Below are 26,380 nucleotides of genomic sequence, written 5' to 3'. Positions count from 1 at the left end.
CACACACTTAGCATCTGAGTGAGAAGTGGACTACCAGGCATAAACATTTCTAATATTTTTTTATTCTACATTTTAAAGCTTCTACCAAGTAATTCTAAAATTACTTCACAAAGAAATACAAATTTACTAAGGCAAAATATCCACAAGCAATCAACAAAAGTGACTGGAAAGTGACATGTACACACAATACATAGCAGTCCATTCTTAATGGCCATTGTGAAGCTGGGCATGGTGAAGCAGGCCTATAATCCAAGGACTCAGGAGAAGCAACAATTCAAAGCTAAACAGTAAATCCTAACATCTAGACATCACTTTGAGAAACCTACCCTGATGCCAAGAGATCACTGACAGGGTTCCAGGCACAGATGAAAACCTCGGATTCATGGCCCCGTAGCACAACTGCTTTATTGGGAGGGATTTCAACATCCCCATCTACTTCCATCATGTCAGTGTGATTATCTGCATCATGAGAAATAACAGTCTTTGTCAGAAGGTAAGCACATTTCTAGCAAGTATGACTGTACTAGAATAAAAAGTGTGAGTGCTTATATATACAGAATATGTATATGGAAGTGGTAAGGGAGTAAAAAAGGTTATACCTCAGCATGGCTAAATTAAAGTCTGTAACAATACTATTCTGAGTTTCTGCCAGTAGGGGTTGCTGATATCATTCATATAATATAAGCCGTCTTTATTCCTCAATGCCAGAGCCTTACCGTACATTTGAAACAGAGAATATCACAAATTTTACTTAGAAATCAAATACAGATGCAAACTTCACTAAGAGTAGAAAAAGCATTCACATACAGTGAATTTAAGCTTTTTGGAAACTTAGGTATAAAATCTGAACTCTGTGATGCAAGTTAGGAGTAGAGGCAAACCCTGGGTATGATGTCAGCTCTAAGGAAGGGGCAGCATCCTAGTAAATCAACATTATTTTCTCAGTCTCTGAACAGTCTCAGCTCACTTGCGATGCTATGTGCTCCATTCTCCTCCCCGTTTGCTGTGTTCTCTCCATTTTTTGCAGATCCTTGTTGGTTCGCGGCTGCAGCAGCGGCTGCAGCTGCATGCTGCTGTGCAAGCTTGTCTCTATAGGCTTGTTGTCTTGTTTGGACTACATCAGGCATGACAGCATCTATCAGGGACAGAGACTCTATGGGTCGACCATCAAATAAGGTGCCATCCTGAGGTTAGAAAAACGGGAAAGAAAAATGAGATGTAGCCTTGAGGGCAACACACATTCCACTAACAAAATGAAGAGCTTCATTCTGAGGAACACCTAGTAAATATCTGAATGTGTGCAAGAAAGCGGGGAGGGAAAAAGATAACACGGTGTTAGGCAGAGGTAAACAGCCATCACTTATGTCCTGCTAAACTCTGCACAAAGACAAATGTAAAAAGAGGCCACTCGAAAAAGCTTTAACAGATAACAAAATGCAAATACATAAAATTCAGGTAAAGAAAGCAGTTTGTAAAAAAAATCGACTGATATGAGTAAGTCATACAACAAGGAGGCAGTGCCCCCATCAGTACTCTGCATCCATACAACAAGGAGACAGGGCCTCCATCAGTACTCTGCATCCATACAAGGAAGCAGTGCCTCCATCAGTACTCTGCATCGAGGTCTTGGAATTAAAAAACACATCTGTGCTGAACTAAGGCAGATCTTTTCCTTGTTGGTTTTCTCTAAACATTCCAGGGTAATTCTAACATTCCAGGGTAACTACACCATAAAGGAGATCTAGATGTGTATGATACACAAGCTTGCCATTTGGTGCAAGTGAACAACACCTGTAGACAGTGCTAACTGTGGGGATGTGGGATCTATCCTTGAGTGTACCAACAGCGGACTGGACTGCTTTAAATAGCTAAAATTCTCAATTTACTTTGGAGGGGGCGGGGTGGGAGAGGAGTGTGCTCACCTGTCAAGTGAAAATAAAGGGAAGCCGTCAACATGTTTGGAGTACTGGCCATACCCTAAACTTTGTAGCTACAGAAAAGCTCTGGAGACTTTTCAAAAGGAACACACAGTGCACACTTACTAGTGCTTTGAAAGCCGTAAGATCCTAGTAACATTACTGGAGGTTCCCAGTATCGACCCATAAATGGTCTAGAACTGAATGAGTTTGGCTGTGCTACAAAGCTGATTTATACAATCAGTAAGCTGGTAATTTGCCTCAGGCACCAGTAGCATGCCAACACCCAAAACAAACAACTACTCACACATGAACCTCAGACACAAAGCTCTAAGCATCAAAGCTGGCATCAATTATAAAGAAATTGACTTCCAAAATCAGGGTACATGAAACTAACAATGGCTAGCTCCTTGCTGTTTCTAAGTACTTCTCAGTGCTATACGACGAAATTGTTTCCTAGAGGTAGAGAGTGGGGGAGGGAAGGAGGGCGGGAGGGTAGGGGAGAGAGAGAGAAAGAAAGAGACAGAGAGACAGAGACAGACAGAGATTGCCCATTGTATAGAATCCCATGTGGCACAGCAGGTACAACCTGACTAGTACATTATGAATAATAATCTGAATCCAGTGAAGTAAAGGTCAGATACTGAATAAACAAACACATTTAAGAGTCGGAATCACGTGCCTTACCTCATTTATACTAACTTCTGCCTCTACATACTGTAGGCCTTTCTGGATGATAGAGATCAATGCAGCAGGTGGGACGAGGGCACCATTTATATTGGACTGACTTATATGGCTCTCTATACCAAAGGTAAACGCGGAATGAGAAAATCCTAAAAGCAAAAGAAAAGGTGTGAGAACTTATTTTCCTAGTAACAGCACATTAAATTACAAACAGGAAAAAAATTTTATACTTGTTTCTAATTATGTACCAACATTTGAAATTGTAAATGGACAACTAAAGTAAAATGCGATATTAAATACAAGAAATATTTAAAAAACAAACATGTCAGCTTTTTATTTTCTTTTGCTTGTGATTCAATGTACTTCTCATAATTATCTGATTTCTACTGGGTTACATGGCATCAATTTTTCTAAAGAACAATAGCACCACTTTCCTCAAGAAAATGCAGCAAATGTAAAAACTGAAAAGCATTGAGAAACACACCTCAACTGCATCCTGAGACAAACTGAAATCAAGATTTATGTGACAGGTCAGATTTAGAGACAAACTATAAAACACCTTCAATGTTTTGTGGCTTTAAAAAAAAAGAGTTAGGAAATAAAATGCAAACTATAAAACAATAGAAACAAAACAAGATGACTCTAGCCTTGGGCTGGAGATGTAGCTCTGTCAGTAGTGCTGGCCCAGCAGAGTCCTGAGCTCAGCACTGATCACATCTGTCTGTAATGGTGCACACCTGTACTCCCAGCATTCAGAAGGTAGAGGCTGGAAGACCTGAGTTATCTTTGGCCACAAAGAGACGAACCTGGGCGGTTTTTTGAGACAGGGTTTCTCTCTGTAGCCTTGGCTGTCCTGGACTCACTTTGTAGACAAGGCTGGCCTTGAACTTACAGCGATCCGCCTGCTTCTGCCTCCCGAGTGCTGGGATTAAAGGCGTGCGCCACCACCACCCGGCTCATACATTATTTTTATATATTCATTGACTGTTTAAAAAGATACTAAGGTTACCATTTAGTAATTTAACATTTAGTAATAACTCATCTAAAAAACCTTTGGTTTTGTTTTATGTTTTTCAAGGCAGGGTTTCTCTGTGTAGCCCTGGCTGTCCTGGAACTAGCACTGCAGACCAGACTGGACTCAAAGGCCTGCTTCTGCCTCCGGAGTACTCGGATTAAAAGTGAGTGCCTCCACCACCTGGCTTTAAACAAACTCTTAAGAACTACAAAATGAAAATCAAGTTTCTAAGTCTATTAACAGTCCCAGCACCAAAGAGACAGAGGCAGAGGTAGGCTACACAACATATTCCAGGTCAGCAGGAGCTGGCTACACAGATCATATCAATAAATTATGTAGTAAAAAAAATAATAATAATAACATTTAAAAACACGAGGCTCACATAACCAATCTCTTTACATTAGCTTCCTCTTTTTATGAAAGTCTCATCCAGACTGACAAGTGAAGTTCCAGTAACGGACAAGGCGGTTGTCCTCTTTACTGAAATCCCATCAGTTACTAAGATTTAAACCTCTGTGTGATTTCTAGCAGCACATGGCTGGGAAAGGTTCAGGGGTGACCAAGGTACACTTGGTTGGGATCTCAATGGCGCACAGTGGGAGGGGAGGAGACAGGCATCTCTCTAAGACCTTGGTTTTAACATCATGCTCTCACCCACAGACTAGTTTGTGATGAAGTGCATTTAAGAGTGTCACAGAGATGGCTAAAGCAACTGTGGCTGTGAGACAGGGGACCAAGACACAATTCATAAGCATTATTCTTCAGAAATTCCAAGTTCTTGAATCTGCTAGGTTCCAGACCACCAGCAGAGAAAGGGCTGACTAAATGCTGGAATCATTAGGAAAAATGACTGGAGGTGAGGCAATCAAGTTGGAGACTGGAGATTCCTGAGTAAATAGCAAACCAAAAATCAGGTGGAGGCAACCACTTGGGAAGACAGTGAAACAGAAGATGACATTATGGGAGGCACCATGTGCTAGGTTATACTGTATTAGGAATTAAGGCTGGAAAATAGTCACAGGACACAGTAAGGACTCAAATCCATTCTCCATCCTGTCTCTTTTTAAAAGTCAAAATATGGCAGCAAGATTGCACTTCGCAGCCAGAGAGCAGCAGTCCATCACTGCTCTGTTGTCCCTTGGGGCTGAGAAAGATGAAAAGGTGTTACATGAAACACCAGGACATTTTACTAGCTTTACTACCAGGATTAGGAATGCAACTATATTCAGTAGCAGTTATAAACTGAATAAAATCTGGTTTCTCTACATTATCATCAAATGTAGCATTACCCAGAACTATTAGATTCCAGGCCCTGTAAAAATTTCTTCCAGTTTAAGCTTAATGTTTGGCCCAAGAATATAACTGCTTGAGCTGAGCACAGTTAGGGCTCATTTTGCCAGACATGATGAAAGGCATCTCAAGCCACTGCATATGTGCTCAGAGTGATCTCAAACAGCAAGGGGACAACCAGGAGCAGCCAGCTTCTGGCTGCCTGTCCTCTCCGTACTGTTAGCCCCAGGAAAGGCCTACATGTACACATCTGACTAGACATTGAACTGACATGTCTTCTTTAGCTCTATGAACACACACAAGGTTGCTCAGCCTGCTCAAAGCCTTCTGGAAACTTTTTTCTTGGAAGTGTCTGACCTCATTTCATAAAACTACAAGATCAGTTACATTAACTCCCAATTCCCCTTTGGCCTCTTCAAGCATCATCACATCAAATCTTCCTACCTCCAAACTCTCTGCACCTGACCTGTCCTTCATCAAGAACTAAGTTTAGTCTCCCTCACCTTTAGCTTGGACACCTTCGTCTGTGCATCCCTCCTTCCCGTCAGTTAGCTGACTACTTAAAACTGACAGTATCATATAACAAATCCTCTTGGTACTCTCTTCAGCTGTCACAATAACGTCTTATGACATAGATGCAACCATATCTGGAACTTAGTCCTACCTTTCTGCAAAGCTTCCTATCTCTTCCAACTCCTTAGGGCAGGCCCCATTCCCAGTGCACATACTAATGGCATTTGGCATCTTTACCATACTCCACTATCCTGCATGTCTGAGCAATCTTCTTTGTCCTCATTTGAATGGAAGTAAGTGTCATCTCACTATCCCAGGTTAATCAGTTTCTCCTGTGGTCTTAGAAGTTGTGTGTGTCTGTGTGTGTGTGCGTGTGTGTGTGTGTACACGTACACGTATGTATGTACATAGTCTACACTGACTACTTGATGTGGCAGCCAAGGAAAGGGCTTAAATATAGCAATACTTTAACTCTGGGAAACTAGCAAGTTACCTGTTTAATCATCCATTAAATCAGAAGGCTGCTCCACCACAACACATTTTGGCATATGTAAAAATCTGTCACTCCAGGAAAGTTATAGTCTTTGTTTAAAAACAACTGAATTGTAACTAGGTTTATGCTCCCCCTTAAGTTCCCATTTATTTAATTTAAAAAAGAAAAAGAAAAAAGAAAAGCTGTTTCCGGGACAACTTTACATTTACACAGGAGCAAAGGGAATTGCTTAAATCTGCAAACTGTTGAAATCTGCCTTATTAAAAACAGCACCCCTCCTTTTCACAGGTAAACATGAGTCTGACATAAGTAGCACCTCCATAATGTATGTAGGGTAACCAAGAGCAGGAAGCAGAGGAGCCCTGAAGAGGGCTGAGGTAGAAATCAGGAAGTCACACACCGGAAATTTGTCATGGAGAGAGTGGCAGGGTATATATGTGTGATGTCTTTGTGCATATGTATGCCTGGGTTACACAGTCAATCACATAGTTCCTGTTTTGTCACACTGCTTAGTTAAGCAAGTATTTTCCAGGGACAAGTTGGACTTGAAGAGAGGAATGAGTACTCCACAGCCTTGTAACTCTACTTTGCAAACACAAACACAGCAATCTAAAATAAAAACAAATAAATAAATAAAAGTTCTTGAACATTGTGGTCATGGCCAAGCAATCTAGCTTTTCTTTTTCCCTTAAGGCAAAGTGTAAATGAACAGAGTGTTGTCCTAGTAGGGAAATGAAACTGATAGGTTCCTGTTTAAGCTTCAGAACAGTAATACTCAGAAACTGCATTTTGTTCATACTATCCACATGCTGTAGGGCTTCAACAAAGCGTGTTCAGTTCTACAGAGCTACGAATAGACGGGCAGCACTCACACACTAAACACACAGTCCGATGCCCTAAATCTTGCTTTTAAAACTTATGTCCAAGATGGAGGAGTAAGCTTTGTGCTAGAGCACCTGTACAGAAGGCCCTGGCCCATTTAATGCCTAGCATTCTCCACAAACAGGAAAAAAACAAAACCAACAACAAACAAAACTACTAACTAGTTTAGAGTTTGTATGAATATTAGACCCTCTGAACTATTTAAGCAGGAGCACAACATTGAGACTGAAAGTCATTTATGCTTCAACCTGACACCTGGGCTTTGATGATGTTCACTGTTGTAAAGACTTTTACATTGGATGTCTATATATACATCTTTTTCTCCTTAGGAAAGTTTCCCTCAAAAGATCTTTGTGCGTGCGCGCATGGTGAGAAAGCGAGAAAGTGAGGTGGGGTGGGAGGACAGGGAGAGAAAATTTAAAAGATATCATTATGACCATTATATCGTTAAAAAAAAAAAACTATATAAACACATGAAAGCTACCAGCAATGTATGTGCACCTCTTTATACTTTTGCCGCACTATGTCAAAAATAACAAAAGGACAATGAAATTAAGACTGAGCAAGAACTCTGACAACTATTCCAATGGACTTCAATATCACTTGAAATGAAAAATATAAAGTTCAGACAAAATGGTCATTCCACTTAAAAGTACGGAAAACTTGATTTGAAAGTATAAAAGTCCTTAAATTGGGGCTTTACTTAAGTCACCCCTAATTTTCATTATATACACTTTATTATAAAGAAACAAAAATGCTGACTTGTACCTCTCATTAAAAAAAAAAAAAAAAAAGAGGAAGAGAAGGAGGAAGAGTAGAAGGAGGAAGAGGAGGAAGAGGAAAACTGAAGCTAGACACAACCCAAGTTCCCTTCTGTCTTGTTTTTCATGGCTAGTAGTATGGGGAAGGAGGATTACCTATCTAATTACCTTTACATGACTCAACAGAAACTGTGCTGCCATTTTATTAACACTATTGAGGTTAACAGAAAACCATCAAAGAAGAAAAATGAATGAACTGTGACTGGTGGTATAGAAGCTGAATGTTAAACATTTTCCATTTGTTCTGTTCTTATTATGATCACATTTTCTAAGTTAAAAACATTAATATGGGGTTTTGATGTGTGGTCTTCTAACTAAAACACAGGCCAAGTAGTCCATATCTGAAATAGCCACATGTGCCTTTGACCTCACATTCTGGAGCATCTGACTGTCTAAAACGAGTCTGCCTTCTTGAGGATGATACCCATGTTTAAAAACAAACTCCTTTACAGTACATTTCTTGCTATACTAAATCTGGAGGTGTTCTTTGTAACATTACCGTGTGCCTGCATTTTAACTGAGACATGTCAGCATGAGATCAGATGAGGAATCTTCTATTTGCATTAAATTAGTTATTACATGATATTAAACTCTGAAGCATTTTGGCTTTCAGACTTTTAGATAAGGAGTGCTCACTTTCTACATCGTTTGGGTAAGCACCATATCACAAACAAGTATGGTGGTAGGCCTATACCCAGGAGACCTTTCGAAGAGGTTAGAGAAGAGGTAGTGAGTGACAAGGAGAATGCCTGCATGACTTTTAATAGCAAAGTTCATCATCAACAGAGATGTTACTGAGCTCTTGAACATGTGCGACGACACTCAAATCTGCGAAGACTTCAACCAAACACACAAAGGGATCAAAAGGAAACTTGATCTCCTTTTTTTCTTTTGGCTTATTAAGACAAGGTTTCTCAGTGTAGCCCTGGCTGGCCTTGAACTCAAAGATCCACGTGCCTCTGCCTCTCAACATGCTAAAATTGAAGGCATGTGCCACCACTGCTCAATTGAAATTTTATATTCTTAAATAAAGCAGAAAACTCAAATACCACAAGAAAGTCCACAAGAAAATTTATTTAACACCCCTATCTAACAAAGTTGAATATGGGCAGGGATAGTAGGAAAGATTCAAAGCGGTTTAGCTCTAGGGAATACTGCGTCAGATTCAATCAATGATTCATCACAGACCACTGTATAGGGTTGCCAGCTAAGTCCACAGGGCAATCAAATCCACACCCTGGGGCAAACAGAAACTAGAGGAGGAACTCTGGTTCAAGTCAATCTTGCTTATATGTAACAAATACTTCTAATTTTTAAGCTACCTCAAAGGGAAAATAATAACAATTATTATAATTCCTAAAAGTATTTGCTGCATTGGGTTGGCTTCCTAAAAATGCTGAATCAGGTGAGGCCCTCATCAATGTTCTATCACAAACTTAACTGAGACAAAACTGAGAAGTATAAATTTACAATACTTAATAAAAGCCCAATGATAAATAATACCTTTGTCTTCATCTTGACCTGTGAGGGGCAATTTAGAAAGACAAGGGCAACTGATTAGTTAAAGCATTTGCGATGCCATCTCTTTTCAACAAGCAACCCCGACTCTGAAGTTAGTCATCTGGAGGTTTAAGACGAAAATAGCTTCATTCCCTCTAGATATGGGTGCCACAGTCTAGTCAACATTAAACATAGGATTCAGGGAACAGATGTTACAAGTGCTTACTGAAAAATGTTACCTCTCAGCCAATTATTTATCAAAACAGAAGAAAGCTTTGTAAGGCATTTCTCATCTGAGAGCCAGAACAAGACCTTTTACTCTAGTCTGCTCATATCACAGGCTAGTTCTTCAAGCATCTCTGTCCTGGCCTCCTTTCTGTCCCCTTACCTTATTTCATAGGGGATATGGTAAGGAATAGGAAGGATTCTTTTGTATTGTTAAGACATTTCAGGAGAAATTGTTATGACTAAAGAAACTTACATCATATTGCACAAGTATTTAACTGATTGTTACAAGCACCCCTGCAATCAACAGAGCTAATACAACTGAGCCCCATGGTTCCAGAGATGACCACAACCACGTGTCAGAGCCGAAGCTGAGCTTTCTGAACACAAGCTGAGTGCTCAGTTTCATGGCAAATGGAGTCTGTTGTGGGATAACTAGGTTCCAGGTCCTTGTACTGCGTTCACAGAACTATAACATCCTTCAACTCTACTGTTTTCTGCATCTGGACAAATTTAAAGGCAATGTCTGGTGACAGCTTATATAACAAAGCATATCCCATTGCTTGTTTGACCTTTGACCACACACAGTGCAGTCAACGATGGTTCTTAGGAGACATGACTTACTCCACATCCCAGAATGTTCACCCTTCAGCCTGTTCACTCTAAATTCAAGTCATTAATTATAATTTTTCTTTCATGATATTGTGAACATGCTTGCATACATGATATGTACTTTCCACCCTGCCTCTTTTCTAAAAAGTACAGCTATTTTCTATTTTAAAATTTATCTGTTATTATTAATTATTAGTGTGGGGTGGAAGTAGAGAACGTCATGGGCTCTTCTCTTTTCACCTCTCTACGTGGTTCCAGGGATCAAAATCAGGTCTTGAGGCTTCAAAAGCATGTGCCTTTACATGTACTGAGCCATCTTGCCAGCCATCCCTGTCCTATGACTGACGCAAAACAGTGACCTTTACACTTTGTTTGGCCTGAGTCACCTGGGATGCCTTCTGTTTACCAGGTGATTCTAATGCAAGCAGCCAAGGACAATATCAGACACAAACTCTGAGTCAGGAAGTAGGACTACATTTACAGCAAGGTGCACTGCCAGACAATAAACATCCTCAGTTAAAATCTCATCAAGAAAACCAGTTTTTTCCTGTCATAAGTTACAATTTTTACAAAGATACTTTCTTCACTTTTATACATGTTATTTACTAATTTTTCAATACCAGTACAATGGAAGTATAATGCTAAGACATAACAAAAGCCCATCTAATAATGCAATGAACACTAATTATATAAACTAAGATGACTTGAGCCAATTCAGGGTCCTTAAAAATACAATTCTTGCTTTAGTTTTGTTTTTGGCAGGTTAAGGTCTTATATATAGCCCAGGCTGGCCTTAAACTATTTGTAGCTGGAGGGGACACTAACTTTTCTGATCCTGCATCTGCTAAGCACTGGGCCATGGACAGGCACCACTATGCCCCCTCTCTGGCTTCATCTTTAATCTACACCATCCTAAGCACTGGCTATAGATGGGGACCACCATGCCCTCTCTCTATTTATCTTCACTGTAACCTACACCATCCAAAATGTGTTCACATTTTTCATCGAGAATACAGGTAACTTTATGAGACATTTAATATTTAATCATTGAATATCCTTTCAGAAATTAAACAGATCAGTATTTCACTACCTCATCCCTTTTCCAATTCTTTTCTTGTAGGAATATAAAAAGCAATTTGTAGAACTGTTTGGACAGGAGAATCTGAGCAAGAAGCAGCACCGTAAGGCACCTCTTGCCTGGGTCACCTGGGCACTGGGTAAATGACAGGGTGCTCTGAGGTACCCAGCTGTTTCTGATGTTCTTGAACAGTACTGTCCAGTGGTCTGACCTGAACAGTTGCCTTTCAAATACACCAAAGGAGACTTCATTACAAATCCTCATGCCAATCCTTCACGTCTCTTTCTGCCTGCTTGTCCAAAAGCTTGAAAACTGGGGTTTGACAAGTGGTCCAATTCAAGAGGAGAAAGCAAAGGTGTCCACACAACAAGTCCTTTCCATGTTGGGCACTGTTGCATAATAACTTGTACAAACTTTCACAGGTTATATTCAGAATAGTCATGAGGGCTACTATTTTGTTACTTTATTAATCATCTTATCTTAAACAGTTTCCTCTTGTTCCTAGAATTCTGAGTAGCTCAGTATCTTCCCTCTCAGTATAAACAAATTCCATAGCTTCCAAAGAAGTTATTCTGTTGGGTGGTGACTCTTATCTCAGAGCTCTCCTTCCTTCCCTCTGACTCCCACCCCCACCATGATTGGTTAGGCTCAGTCTCCCCTCACCCCCATAGTTGGCCACTCTTGTCTTTCCTCTCCCCTTGCCCCTCCAGTGGTTGATTACTGTAGTCTCCACTCCTCTCCCCTTGGTGCTTACTGAGCTTCACTACCTGCTCTTTCTGATTAGATATCATCTTCCCAGCTACTCAGAGAGAATTGTAGGAACAGTTTCACTTGTAATGTTACTTCTATTTTATGATTAGATTTCCATAAGTAGAAAACTTGGATGGTCAATAACCTCAAAATTAATTAAAAGCTACATTCAATAATCTATATTAATAACCACCCCAATATATCAACCAAAATTCAGATCAGAATAGATTTAATAAATTGGGAATAATACTTATGAAAATACTCTGAAAAATACTGTTAATTTTGCTTTTAAGAGCCTTACTATAAGTAAGAGTAACAATTAACTGTGCACATGCAATATATATTACCAAGCTGATCATATCTGAGTTCTTACTAAAATACGCAACGTCACTTCTTAACACCTTATTAAAAATGACCTCTGAAATCAAAAGACAGACTGCTAGTTACGTATTTGCCTGAGACAATCCTAACATATTTGAAAGAGTCAGAGAGTTAAACCATGCAGCAAACACAGCTTTAAAGTGGCAGTCCAGCATCCAGAAACAGACAAAGCTCAACAGTTTGGACTGGTACAAATTTCAAATTAATAAAAAATTATTTTGAGAATAGTAAAGGAATTTGAGGCCTATTACTTTATAGAAGTACTCACCTGACTCTTGCAAGTACCTATATACCAAGAAGTTGACCTCATCACTGCTTATACTCATCTTTATTCCCACTTAAACCATGAGGTCACAACACAGGATATAACCCTAAAAATAAAACAAAGTTAATTATTTTCTCAGTAAAAATATACTGAAACAAAGTGTAAACAATGTTGTAAAAAAAAAAAAAAAAAAAAAAAGAAACATTTGATTTTATTAAATGATGTAAAACTGAAGGTTCTTATTGCTTTGCAGTATTAACATAGTTACTTCTAAAGGTAGTAAAATGACTTACACAATCAAACCATAGCTAGTGCTGTTTTTCTATAGGGTAACATCCTGTCAAAAAGGAAAAGAGTCACAAAGGCCTTCGACATTGCAAATAATTAAAAACTTATTCCCTTTAATCTCCTTAACTAGAAATAAGTTGGCAAGACTTAATTAAGAGTCTAGTGTAACAGTTACTGGAAAAAGGCACAATTTTAAAGTGGTGAACAGGAAGGAGCCCCAGTCCTTTCCCCTAGTTCTGTCGGATCTCTTCATGCTTGGTAGCCTTGCTTCATCGCAGAATCTCATAATACAGTGCTCAAGTCTGCATGTGTATATACAAGATCTGGGTATGTATAAAACCAGGAGGCTGGAACACAGTTCTTATAATGCCACATTCTCTTATGAATAAGGTCAAGTGTACGGCAAGAGAAACGCTAAAGACATTGACTTAAGTATATATAAATCTACTCTTGCAATGTAAGTACAGGTCACAAAACTTCTCTTAACAGCCAGACAGTAAATATTTGAGGTTCTGCCAGGCAGCCGTAGTCTGTCACAACTACTCTAGTGTTATGATGTGATGCAAAACAGTAAATGTAAACAAATAAATGTAGTTGTGCTTCAGTAAAACTTTAGTTGTGGGCACTGCAATTTATATTTCACATTAATTATTGGGTAGTCCAATTTTGGTCTTCTTTTTTCCCCAAGCACATTTTTCAAAATGAAAAACAAAACAAAACAAGGAAGAAAAAAAAGAAAAAGAAAAAGAAAAAAGAAAAATATTCTCTGCTTTTGGTCCTTTTGAGAGAAGTGATGGGCTGGATTTGACACATTGTGTTTTGATGAGGTTTAAAAATATATGCTAGTATCTACTTAGAATAAAGGTGCACTTAACATGTAGCTTGTGCTAATTGTCCTGCTATACCATAGCTCTTGTGTATCAACAGCGCTCCCCTACCATACTTGGTAGATGTAGAGGTAAATGGACATCCTGGCAGACATTTTCCAGTGGAACTGCATCATGGCCACCATGGTTCAGAGAGAGCGGAGGCAGTGGTCTGCTCCTTTGGTCATTTCCACCTACTTGTTTTACTGTGTGCTGATTAGAAGTGTGGGGGCAGGGGCAGTTCCAAAAAGGCTGCTGCAGTACTGTCTGACCAACTTCCTATACTCGCTTAGGGGTGAACTTGCTGAAGGGTGACAGGAACTACAACAGGCTTCAGAGACCTGACAAACACAGGAGGCCTCACAGCCTTCCTGATTTGTGAAAGAAAGTCACTTAGTTCATTACAACTTGAACAACACAGAGTGCATACAAGTTAGGGCTAAGCAGGCAAAAGTTGTAAAATATGGGTGGCTCACAAGTGCCATCGCTAGCACAGTGAGGAGAATCTAATCTTTTAATTCAAATTGTTTGAATATATAGCTAATTACTAGGACATAATACACTTCTTCCCATTTAGTTTGGAATAATAAGAAGACTAAAGGCAAGCAGGGATGGCATGCGAGGGAAGGGGAAGCACTTACTAGACAATAGATAAAGGACCTGGTCAAATATGTTGATCTTCCTTTTTCAGTATTATGTTCCTCACTTCTGAGACTGGCATATGAGAAACCACTCCTAGAGACAGGGCTATGGACTCAGAAATAGTAATCGCAAATACTGACTCCCTAAAGTGCAGGACAAAGTTGAAAAATGAGGCCAGTAGGAAAAATTCAGCACTAGGAGGTCTCACTGCTATTCCCAAGCCTTGACTCACTAATCTGCATGAGTAGTGGGGGCTATCACAACAGTTTACACGCAATACAATCTTAACAAATGGCATCATATTCTCAAAGTCAGCCAGAATATGTCATACACAGACAATGCAATCTCTATTGAGCGGGACAGCATCTTCTACTAGCACAATCCTGAATGGGAGGTGAGCTCTCAAAACCATGAGCCATCATCATTCACCCATAGCCATGCTGCTCACTAGGACCACATTACATGTTGTGCCAAGCTGACTTTGTCAAGCCAAGATACACTGTAGCAACAGCACCTCTTTAACAAGGTGGGCTTAAACCTTTTAACTCCAAACTCAAGCTAGCATAACTGTGTACAACTGCGGAGAGAGGAAGTAGCCCACCTCCGACATGACTGTTTTGGAGACAGGGTCTTTCAAGGTCTTTAAGTTCAAAAAAAGCTCTGTGGTCTTTCTTGGTTGGTACCATACACCAGGGATGCACAAGCACAAAGGAGCCTCAGAGGACACTGACCCTAATCCTTTGACCTTGGATGTCAAGTACCCAGGATCCTGAAACTAGGTTTCTTCTGGCCACTCAGTCAGTGGGATTTGCTATAGTAACTCTAGCTAATGTAAAATCATTATTGTTTGGTTTTGATTTTAGAGGGAAAGCTTTACTGTGGTACCCTAAGTATTAACAACCTCCTGAGCTCAAACTTCCATGTCACTGGAACTACAGGTACGCATGACCACATATGGCTTCATCACTACAAAGTCTGAAACTATGTGATCATTCTGTGATACCTGTAAATTTAACAGCTGAATTCAGAGCCTAATCTCTCCTTCAGAAATAGACTCCATCTTTGAACATACCATGCCCTGGAAAATGGCTAAGGACCAGATAAGCTTGCTATGTTAACATGTGCCATCTTCCCTCAGTAATGCTCTCTCTGGAACACAGCACTAAAACATGCTCCTTTCAATTTCCTACCTCATTAGAAAAGATTAAAACCTCACCAACATTTAAGGTAATACCATTTGGTGTGTATAAAGTATATCAAGTGAAGGAAAGCTTTAAGGCATTTTTCACTTTTCCTCAAACACATCTTAAAAGGCAAGAAATTTTTATTATTAAGACTAAATAATACCCAGTTACAGAAAGCCCATTTGTAAGCTGTAAAGCAAAGAAAACCGGACTATCTTCATGTGATCAGACAATCTTAGAAAGAAATTGCCTGAATGAAACATATGTTTCAAGTTGTTTGATAACTAATCAGAAACAAATTTAATCCCCAGTTTAACAAGTCTTTTTTGTTCCCGTTTTTGGACAAAGAGTCTCTCTATATAGCCCTGGCTAGCCTTGCACCTACAGAATCCACCTGCCTCTGCCTGTCAAGTACTAGAATTAAAGATGTGACCAACCACACCATGCTTGGTAAATCAATAAAATTCTTAAAGCATCAATAGTTAACAGTACACTTACTTTTTTATTTGTATCAACACTATGGCTTCTCTATATTCAATAAGGACAGCTGCTAGCAATCTATTCAGTTAAATAAGAATTCCCAGGGTGGGAAAACAGCTCAGTGATCAAAAGCACTGTCCACAAAAGCAGGCGGAGCACAGTCCAGATTCTAGCACCACATAAAAACTGGAAATTATAGCCTGAGTTCCTAACCTCAGCATTCCTTGCATGAGACAGAACCATCTTGGGAGCTTGCAGCAAACACAGCAGCACAACAAGGTGGGAGGTAATGACTGATCTTTTACATGCACACTATGATACGCTGTGCCTAACTCACGCAAGTACACGTAAGTACCATCTGGACAGATTTTTTTTTTCTTTTAAAAGAAGAAGAAACCTGCCTTCTGAACTATGGATAAATGCTACTTACACTGTATTTTCAATCTGAAGACTCATCCTATGAAATTCATACTAAATGGGAAAAAAAAAGTCCTTTTAAAATAAGTCACTGAATCTTCACCTATTTTTTTACAAGACACATTTTATATTTTATAATGTGCTAGTACACATAGCCCACAATATCTTCACTCATAATGGAAACAGATGAAGGGATCAAAGAGAGGAAAAACAGGAAAAGCAGGAGATAAACACTTATGAGCGGAAGTCACCATCCTCTTTTGACATGATCATCTTCAGGTTAAGTCTCCAAAAAACTCACTTGGCAACATATTCATTTTACACAAAATGGCACTTTCTTCTTGTACTTACAGTTCATTTTTGTGTTGTTTTTTAAACAAGACAGTCACCATTGTTTGATACTAGAGAACACTAGATTGGAATCACAGTTTAGCCTTTTAAAGGCTCTTAGCAATGTTATCTAGTAGTCAACCAGAATCTACAAGTGAAAAGTCCCCTCCATCAACTAACATTAACTACTATACTCCTACTGAAATGACCAGTGATGAACTACTTCATAGTTCAGATGCCATCTGTAATTTCCAAGACATACAAAAAAGAGTGACTATTTACAGAAATATCTAAAATCCTCTGAAAATGAAGAGCATACAGAACTCATTAACTATGTATTGAAAACTGAGTCCACTATAGTTCAAACATGTAGACAGGGGCACTGAAGAGTGAGACGTGAAATCTAGGGGACAGAGAGCAGGCCATATGATACATTTTCTCAGTGATCTAGTCGAAATCAACTATAGGATTTAAGGCAGTCAACCATTCTCGCATTCTTTCTTAATGAGAAAATGGTTGATTGCCGTAAATCCTATAGTTGATTTCGACTAGATCACTGAGAAATGTATCATATGGCCTGCTCTCTGTCCCCTAGATTTCATGTCTCACTCTTCAGTACTGTCCACTTTCTCATTAATAAAGAATGCAAGGGGCTGGAGAGATGGCTCAGCGGTTAAGAGTACTGGCTGTTCTTCCAGAGGTCCTGAGTTCAATTCTCAGAAACCACATGGTGGCTCGCAACCATCTATAATGTGATCTGGTACCCTCTTCTGGTTTGAAGCTGTACATGCAGGCAGAGCACTGTATACATAATAATAAATAAATAAATCTTGAAGAAAAAAAAAAGAATGCGAGAAAGTCTAGTATGGGAAATCAAACCAGAGAGCTACGCTCTTCCAGTAGCATGGAAAGCTCATTGGCATAAAAGGCTAGTATAACCATCTCAAATTAAATCCATCTTTATTGTAGCTTCAGTCTTAGAAGAAAATAAGACTGAACACAACCTACTCTTTCTAGAAATTGGTCAAGCACCAGAACAGGTAAGCACTGTGCTCATAACTCAGACACTGAAGGTAGAACAGAGAGAAACAGAAAACAATCTGGCCCAAAATGTGAGAACAAGAGATGTTCATGAAAGCATTTCCAGAATAAGGAGGTAAGTAAGAAAACTGAAGACTAACAAGGACTAAGTACATTGAGAAAGGTCCTGGTAGCAAGCAGCTGATCACCAGAGACTAAGTGTCCAGTGTAGTGCTTCAACAAAAGAAGAAAACTGCATAGAAGGAATCAGCATAGACCCTAAAGGATAGTGAGCGCCTGTTTAAGTCAATTAAGAGGGCTTAGGTACATTTAGTGTTCAAAAGGGGGACAGCACTTCCTCCAGGTTTTTCTGCTCTAAAAAGCAAGAAAGCAGGAAAGCAAACAAACAGACCCACAGAAGAGCCAAGGCAAATACACAAAACAAAATCTACTACTCCATAACCACCTGAGGCCAGACAGGGTTCAATCCTTCCTAGTATCCTGCCAATAAAATGCAATCTCTAGTTACAATGAGGGGCAAGTATTCTGTGGAAAGATGCATCCCTCCATACTTCATAACAAATACGTTTCATAGGTAAGATGGTTCAGGTACTCAGAACTTCAAGTCAGATAGAATAAACACTGTGTGCATGGCAAAATGTGATCAACTTTTAAAATTCAGTTTAATATTGGGTCTCCAGATGAGACTTAGAGAATTTTATGGTGTCATGGGGGCAAACTTCCTTTCCTACATACAGTGTTGCTACAGTATCCCTGTTCATTGAGTTGACGCATGAAATGAGGCACTTCTCACAGCACAGGCAGAACAGTTATGAATTTTTTTCATCACTATGTATGACAACAAAAACAAATAAAAAGTTCTCCCTGAAGAATTTTATTAATACTTTAACACCAATATCTTCTTTACTATCCCAGGTAACAGAGCACCAAGCTCAAACAGGCGTTTGTTTCCAGAGCTGACCTTGCTGCACCCTCCTTAGTTTACATTTCAAAAAACAGAATGGCTTTCTAGTTGGCATACCATAGATAGTTCTCACAAATGAATGAGACAAAACTGTCATTTCCAAGGAGAAAAAAAAAAAAAAAAAAAACTAATGATTTGTTGGCAAAGATTAAACTTAAGCTTTTAAATGAAAATTTTATGTGTTGGCATAATGTTCTTGTGGACTATGTACAGTTTACCCCTTGTTCATTCACATGCTGATTCCTCCACCTCACTCTCTGTATTAATCTGGACATTGCATTGTGATGTTTATTCTTAGTATCTCCTGTTTCAAGTTTTTGTAAACATGTCACCACTTGTTCTCCATGTTGCCAATAAAAACAAACTAGCCAATGCTGAGCAATAACAAGAGAATAGGATGGGAGATCTTGATCCAGTGAGGGGAGGAGAAAGAGAAGAGAAGATAGAGCCACATCTAGGATATAAGTAAAAAGCAAGTATAAAGTGGGAAATCAGGATGGGAGGAAACTATACTACCAAGGAGGTTTAGGAGGAAGTAATTATTGCACAGCATTCTGCTATAGGCTAATAAAATAGATCCTAGTCTTTCTGTGTGGTTGTCTCGGTATAAAGCAGGATAAGGAGTAACCACTGATTTTACTAAAATAATAATTCAATATTAAATGCTAATAAATCATTCAACACTTATGATTTTGGAAATGCTGTCATAAGTTGCTTTTTGTTGTTGTTCATTTTTTGTTTTTGTTTTTCCAGAGATGGGGTTTCTCTGTGTAATTGCCCTGGACTCATCTTGTAGAACAAGTTGGCCTTGAACTCACAGAGATGGGTCAGCCTCTGCCTCTGGAGTACTAGGATTAAAGGCATACTGGACCACCCAAAGCCCAGTACGTAATCTTAAAGAGGAAAATGGTGGCTTGATTAATGTCTCTGATATGTTGACATTGTACCATAGGCTTGTGAAAATTTTTTCTACCTTAGTAAATCTTTTTCAAATGGCCAGCACAAAGCTTACAAAATTATGTAGGAATAGAGGATATTTTAAAGTTTAAGAAAGGGCCAGATGTAGTGGTGGGCATCACTAATCCAGCAGTTAAAAAGCAGGGGCAGGTGAAGGTCTGTGGATTTGAGGATAGCCTGGTCTACACAGCAAGTTCCAGGCAAGCCCAGGCTGCACAGGGAAACCCTGTCTCAAAGGTTGGTATATTTTAACATGAAAGAATTACAAAATGGGGCAGTGAGGGAAGCAATTAACCACACTGTTCCAGGAAACCCAACACCAAATGCGGGAAGAACTGGAAAAGATAACATGCTCTGGCCTCTGCAGGCATATACACACATAATTAAAAATAGTAACAACAAAAAAAGTATACAAAAGTTTCATTGATACAATTTCAGATCCAGCATCACAGTGAACCCTTAAAAGAACTGTTCATTTGCTGAGCTTTAGTCTGGTAATAAAGAAGACTAAGACATTTATTCCAAAAATAAATTTTGGTTTTAATTTGGAAACTTTCCTGCTCTCCTTGCACAGCCAGGGCTCCCATATGTTTCAACTACAGCAACACATCTTCACACTAGAATTCACAGCAGATGTGAATACCCAGCTGTGCATCAATCCGGAGATTAAAGGATTTGCAAAAACATAAAACAATGTAGATCTAAATACATTTCTTAGAAAACTTTTATTTAATAAAACATGATTTGTGTTATTATGTTATACATGGAATTTTTTAAAACGTGAATTGTAAATTTTTACACTTTTAGAAACTGATGCAGTAAATACCAATACTACATAGCCCACATTTAAAAAAAAAAAAAAGCTCTTTCAGGCTAATGAACTCAGGTTGCAATGAATGGGAATGCACATGCTTGAGGACTTCTGGGTATAAAACCCCATTCTGTCTTCGCAGTTCCAGTTATCATTTCTCTGTCAAAGTCAGCTTACTGGAGAAAAGGGGAACTGCCTCATTAAGCCACCAAGGGTCCAGATTTTAACTTGACCTAAATCTTCCATTTATGCTGAGGTAGGAATATGTATTAGTTACCCCACCCCCAAAATGTACTTAATAGAATAAGTACTAGCTTTAAAAACATAAGCACACAAAAGACATAGTTTTTATTAAACATATGGCATATAACTCTGAGCCATCAGAGAAATGAAAATGACAAACGTATCTAAGACCACACCTCTGTTTATGTAGTTCTCTGCAGATATACCCATAATTTAGTAATTATACTGAAAATGAGTGTTTTAAGTCATTGTGCATTGCTCAAATATTTTACTGAGTTCTGCATTACATACCTGCCATTGTCCTATGCCAATGCATTAAAAATAGGTGAGAGAGATGACTCAGCAGTTAAGAGTCCTTCTTGATCTTACAGAGGACTACGGTTCAGTTCCAAGCATCTCCAATACAATTTACAACCATCCCTAGCTACAGTTCCAGGGGATCTGGAGTACCAGGCATGTGCATGGTGCACACTGTTATAAAATATGATGATGCCATGGTAAGAGGACTCCATGGCAGGCCCAGCCAAGGTAACCCCTGAAAAATTATGCCATGCAACAAGGAGGGTTATTGGGGGTGGGAGAGGAGAGCCTAGAGAAGGTGTAGAAGCAGCAAGTAAGCCATGTAAACAGGCAAATGGAATGGCATAGAGCCATGCATGTGAGGGTAGAGAAGGACAGAAAGAGCAAGAGTGAGCATGGCAGAAACAGAGAGGAGGAGAGAGAGGGAGAGGGAAGGAGAGGGGGGGAGAGGGAGGGAGGGGGAGAGAGAGAGAGAGAGGGGAGAGGAGAGAAGGAGAGGAGAGAGAGGAGGAGAGAGAGAGACAGAGAGGAGAGAGGAGAGGACGAGGAGAGAAAGAGAGAGAGAGAGAGAGAGAGCGAGCGCATGCACAAGGGGAGCCAAAGTGCACGCTGGGGGGAGGGGGAAGATTTGTGCATCTGGTGGTGGCAGCAGGTGATGATGCAAACAATTGCTAGGTCCCTGAGGGCAGGCCAGCATAATCACTTGTATGCTAACACACATATACACATGCAAGCAAAAAATACATGCGTGTAAAGTGAAAAATATATTCAAGGCAATTGTTGTAGCACACACCTTTAACCCTAGCAACTAGATGACAGAAATGATTTTTAGAGTTCAAGGCCAGCTTGGTCTACATAGTGAGTTCCACGACAACGAGGGCTGATTTGAGACCCTGTTTGACTGACAGACAGACAGACAGATGATAGATAGATGATTGATAGATAGATAGATAGATAGATAGATAGATAGATAGATAGATATGGATAGTAAGAAAAAGGAAAACAGAGGGACAAATATGAACAAATTACAATGACATGTTCATAAAAAAAATGTCACCGAAAACTTATTCTATGTGCTAAGAAAAAATAACTAAAAAGCATACATTTAAAAGAAAGAGGAGTCGGAAAAGGAAAGAAGAGGAAGGAGGGAGCAAGGGAGGGAAGAAGAAAGGGAGTAGCAGCCACACTGCCACTAAAGAGACTAGGCCTTGTCGTCACATTCTCCACTGCATCCTATTCCATGACAGGTTCTACCGTCAGAGTAGGCTAGAAGGAGAAGCACAGCTTCTCTGCTGCTGGGGTCCAATTACCAAGACTCATCAGCAAGCCTTTCCTCTGCAGCTGTGACTCTAAAGCTGAACTCTTCCATAGGCTTTACTTCCCAAAGAGATCATGTTCAAGGCTACAAAGGAGTGTAGATTTCTTTACAACACAACCTGGGCACTGCAAAATGAAATTTAGCATATACTGCACCAGGTAGTGGGACAGAAATAAAATTAAGATAGTGGTTAAGAAACAAACGTCAAAATCTTTTCAGCCAGTTTACCATGCTGCAGATACAATTTAGCAGGTACAATCTCTATACCAGCCATTGAATACTCTAAAAAGTCAGCAAAGAGATGAAGAAACCAGAGGCATAAGTGTCTAAGAAGGTCAAAGGCAGAGTCTATACATACTCACTGCTAGAGGTAACTAACTACACCAAAAACTGTACATAAATTAGAAAATAGCCAAACATAAGATGGCAGGGCTTTCCTTTTTTCCAAATTCCTATACATAAGCTATTATCACCATAGGCCACTGGGAAGCCTCAACAGAGACAGGACTGTATGTAGGCGGGGCCCTCCTACCTGCATCCAACGTAGGAAACCACCCACCTTCCAGTACTGACACTAGTTTAGTCAATAAACTCTTTACCTTGACAACTGCTTCCTCCTCAACTTCCCAGAAGCCTAGCAGTATTTTAAGAATAGATCACACAAACAGTAGTTTGGGGTACCTGTAATTTACCCCAATAAAAATTCTTATTTATATCTCTACAAAACATGATGGTTTAAGAGAAGCAGTCTTCTAAGCACGAAGTACTCAAATCCACATCCTTTGGCAGCAGTTTCTAAGTGGCTAGAACCAAGCTGACAGAACTCATCTCATAGTTCTAGTGATACAACTCAAAACTCAAGCACAATGGAGGGCCTCTTGGGAGTCACTGCACCCATCCAGCGCTTCTTCTCAGCTCAGAGGATCAGAGTGTGTTTCTCTGTGTAATCTGCAAATGGCCAGTGTCCATTCTTCTCTGCGTCTCTGTCTGTCCAAAGTTTGCCCGTTTTATCAAAACCCTATCTACAAGGAAGTGAGCTTGCTCTGATGACTCAGTTTGAGCTGAGTACAACTCAACAGAGTCTGTTCCCAACAAGATGTCATTCATAGTACTGAAGGAATGGGGTTGCAGGCTTGTATAATGAAAGAACTTTTTAGTGACAGTTTTAAACTTTCAATTTCCCTACAAATCAACAAGCTTAGTATAGTAGGGTCTAGTTCAGATGTCCAAATTGAAAAGAAGTAAGCCCAGCGCCTTGCAACTCATGATCGGAAAGCACACAACTGTGAGGGTCTGATCCCCATCTGAGCAGACTGAGGCTTCAACCAGTGGCAACTAACATTCCACTTGTCACTCAACAACAAAAGCTCAGTCCTATTACCAATTTGAAATTTTTTAAAGATAAAACAAACAAGAAATTAGGTTAAATTTGTTATAAAAGAACACTTTCAATAAGATAAAAACTATTGACGATTACTTTTTATCTCTTCATGGTACAGCACTGTACTCTGTGAACTCAGCAGAACATGCAACAGTAATCTAGACACATCAGGATGTAGGAGGAAGAGCCTGTCCGATTATTCTGCACATCACCTGTGTTCTACTAGCCTGCTCCCTTCAGATCGTTCTTTCCCCTTCCCTTCCAACCAACAGTCCTTTTTTAGTGTCCAGGGTTCTACAAGTGCTAATGATCTAAAAGGAGACAGAATAATGGGGCAGGAGGCTGAAATGGCAAGAGGAACGGGAGGGTACGGCAGACCGGGATGTAGGGAAGGATAACACTGTAACCTGTACACTGACAAGTTTTACAAAGGCTAATGAATATAGATAGACAATGAATGTCAAACTTTAATGTGTCTATAAATATGTACTGTAAAGCCCTGTGGGCCCATGTGATCGGGCCCCATTCAAAAAAATTAATGTAATAGTCAATGTTAAGCATCAATGCCTTAGTATACATTAAGATGTAAAGGTTGGTATAACGGCAATGTCACTGACACAAAAGCCAAAAGGGTAGGCATATACAACTCTGATCCCAGGATGTAGGAAGGAGATTTCAATTATCATTAGCTACACAGTGAGTATGAGTTACACGAGATCTTGCCTTAAAACAAAAGCAGCAGAAAACAAACAACAACAGTTACTATGATCCCAGGCCGGAGCAGGAGTATCTTAGGCCAAACACCTAAGAAAATAAATAATAACAAGAATTTAAAAATCTCAATTCAGATTATTCAAGAAAATCCATAAAATATTGGACTGATGGTAATGCTTAACTTTAAAGGGAGAAGCGGATAGAAGTGCCAAAGGGGCACATCAGCCAACTTGAGGCCAAGTAAGTATCAATACAGAAAAACAAATTTGCAGTTTACAACCTCCCTGTGCCCACAAAGGAAAACAACCTTCCAAGCTGTTTTCCTGCAAAGCATGCTATATTTTTGGCTGATAATTCTTGGCTTTTTAGTAGTTCACCTACACAAACTGCTCTCTTATCTCTTCTCAGATCTTGGCCAAACTGTTTTACTTGATTATAATTCAATTTATGAAGTTAAGTTCATGGCCCTGTCTGTATTTCCTGTCATAGCTTTGGTGTGTGGTCAGACTACAGGAGCTGGAGATAAGCAACTGCCTTGCTGAGAGTTTCCCTTAAAAAACAATGACCAAATTTAAGAAGCCAAAGTGCCTAAAATAAAACTTTAAAAAAAATTTGTTCATTCACTTAACTGGTCGTAGCCCCCATACCTCCTCTCCTCCCAGTCCCATCCTCTCCCCCCGACCCCTGCTTCCCCAGCCACTACTCCTCAAAAAATGAGAGTCCCTCTTCTCACCAACCTCAGCTCACCAAGACCTAATCAGGACTAGCCTGTCCTCTTGCCCTGTGGCCTAGGAAAGCAGTCCTGCCAGGAGAAGGTGATCAAACAGCTAGGAACAGAGTCCATGTCAGAGACAGTCCCAATAGCATTACTAGAGGACCCACACGAAGTCTGAGCTGCCCATCAACTACATCTGTGTAGAGGGCCTAGATCCAATCCATGCATGGTCGTTGGTTGGTGCTTTAGTCTCAATAAGCCACTCTGGGACCTTGTTAGTTGACTCTTGGTTTTCTTGTGGAACTCCTGTCTCCTCCCGGTCCTTTTGTCCTACCCCCTCCGCTACTTTTCCATAAGACTTCCTAAGGATCACCCAACCTTCAGCTGTAAGTCTCAGCATGTTTCAAGTGCTGTTGAGTGTAGCCTTTCAGAGGATGAAGCTGCTATGCTCTTGTCTGCAACCATAGCAGAATATGTTAATAGTGACAGGAGTTGGCTCTCTCTCATGGTGTGGGTCTTGGGTTGGGCCAGGTGTTAGTTAGACATTCCCTCAATCTCTTCCCTATCTGCTCTAACTTTATCCCTGCACATCTTGTAGGCAGGGTAGGTTGGTGTTCCCTTCCTTCTATTAGGAGTCTTGTCTAGTTAGAGGATGTCCTCAGTCTCTCTGGCCACTGCTACTTGGAGTCTCCGCTAGTCTACAACCTCATATCCACCCAGGATCATGCCCTGACATGGGTGTCTAGCTTTTCACAGCGATGCCCCTATACAGTTTCTCTTTTCTCTACAGGCATTCTGTCCACCTGCCCCTGTTCTCCTCAGGTCTGATCTACACCCTCATATCTTTTTGCACTCCCTCTCCTATCTTGTTCTCTCTCTTTATCCACTAACGCTTTCTATCCTATTTCCCCTCCTGAATGAGATATAAGTATCCTATTACATATCTTTTTTAGGTCTGGGCATTTATGCTAACCTTGTACTATATGCCTAAAATCCACTTATAAGCAACCCTGTATGTCTTTCTGAGTCTGGGTTACGTCATTCAAGATGATCTTTTCCAGTTCCATGTATTTGCCTGCAAATTTATGATTCCCTTGTTTATAATAGATGAGTAGTATTCCATTGTGTAAATATACCACAGCTAGTCTATTCTTCAGTTGAGGGACATCTAGATTGTTTCCAGAGTGTGGTTAGTACAAATAAAGCTGCTATGAACATAGATGAGCACCTGTCCCTATTGTATGGTGGAGCATCTTTTAGGGATATACTCAGGAGTGGTATAGCTGGGTCTTGAGGTAGAGCTA

At 39.9% G+C, this 26,380-nt stretch overlaps 1 protein-coding gene across 6 annotated transcripts in view; it reads right to left on the bottom strand.

Moving 5' to 3' along the window:
- Positions 1-26,380, bottom strand: part of Tbl1xr1 (TBL1X/Y related 1) — a 146,482-nt gene that overhangs the window by 12,798 nt on the left and 107,304 nt on the right. For 4 of the 6 annotated variants that reach the window (XM_051156967.1, XM_051156969.1, XM_051156968.1 and 1 more), the window contains exons 3-6: positions 12,429-12,531; positions 2,604-2,749; positions 968-1,184; positions 327-459 (exon numbers count right to left, since the gene is read on the bottom strand). In XM_051156967.1, the coding sequence (XP_051012924.1) occupies positions 327-459; positions 968-1,184; positions 2,604-2,749; positions 12,429-12,486 (554 nt within the window). In that variant the 5' untranslated portion in view covers positions 12,487-12,531. Of the gene's footprint in view, positions 1-326; positions 460-967; positions 1,185-2,603; positions 2,750-9,117; positions 9,389-12,428; positions 12,532-26,380 lie in introns of those variants that run through there. The other 2 variants (XM_051156972.1, XM_051156971.1) reach the window with 2 other exon arrangements.

Source organism: Acomys russatus, chromosome 15 (assembly GCF_903995435.1).
Source record: "Acomys russatus chromosome 15, mAcoRus1.1, whole genome shotgun sequence".
In the NCBI taxonomy this organism is placed as follows: domain Eukaryota; kingdom Metazoa; phylum Chordata; class Mammalia; order Rodentia; family Muridae; genus Acomys; species Acomys russatus.
The sequence above is the reverse complement of the archived record's forward strand: the minus strand, read 5'-3'. Positions and strand labels throughout refer to the sequence as shown.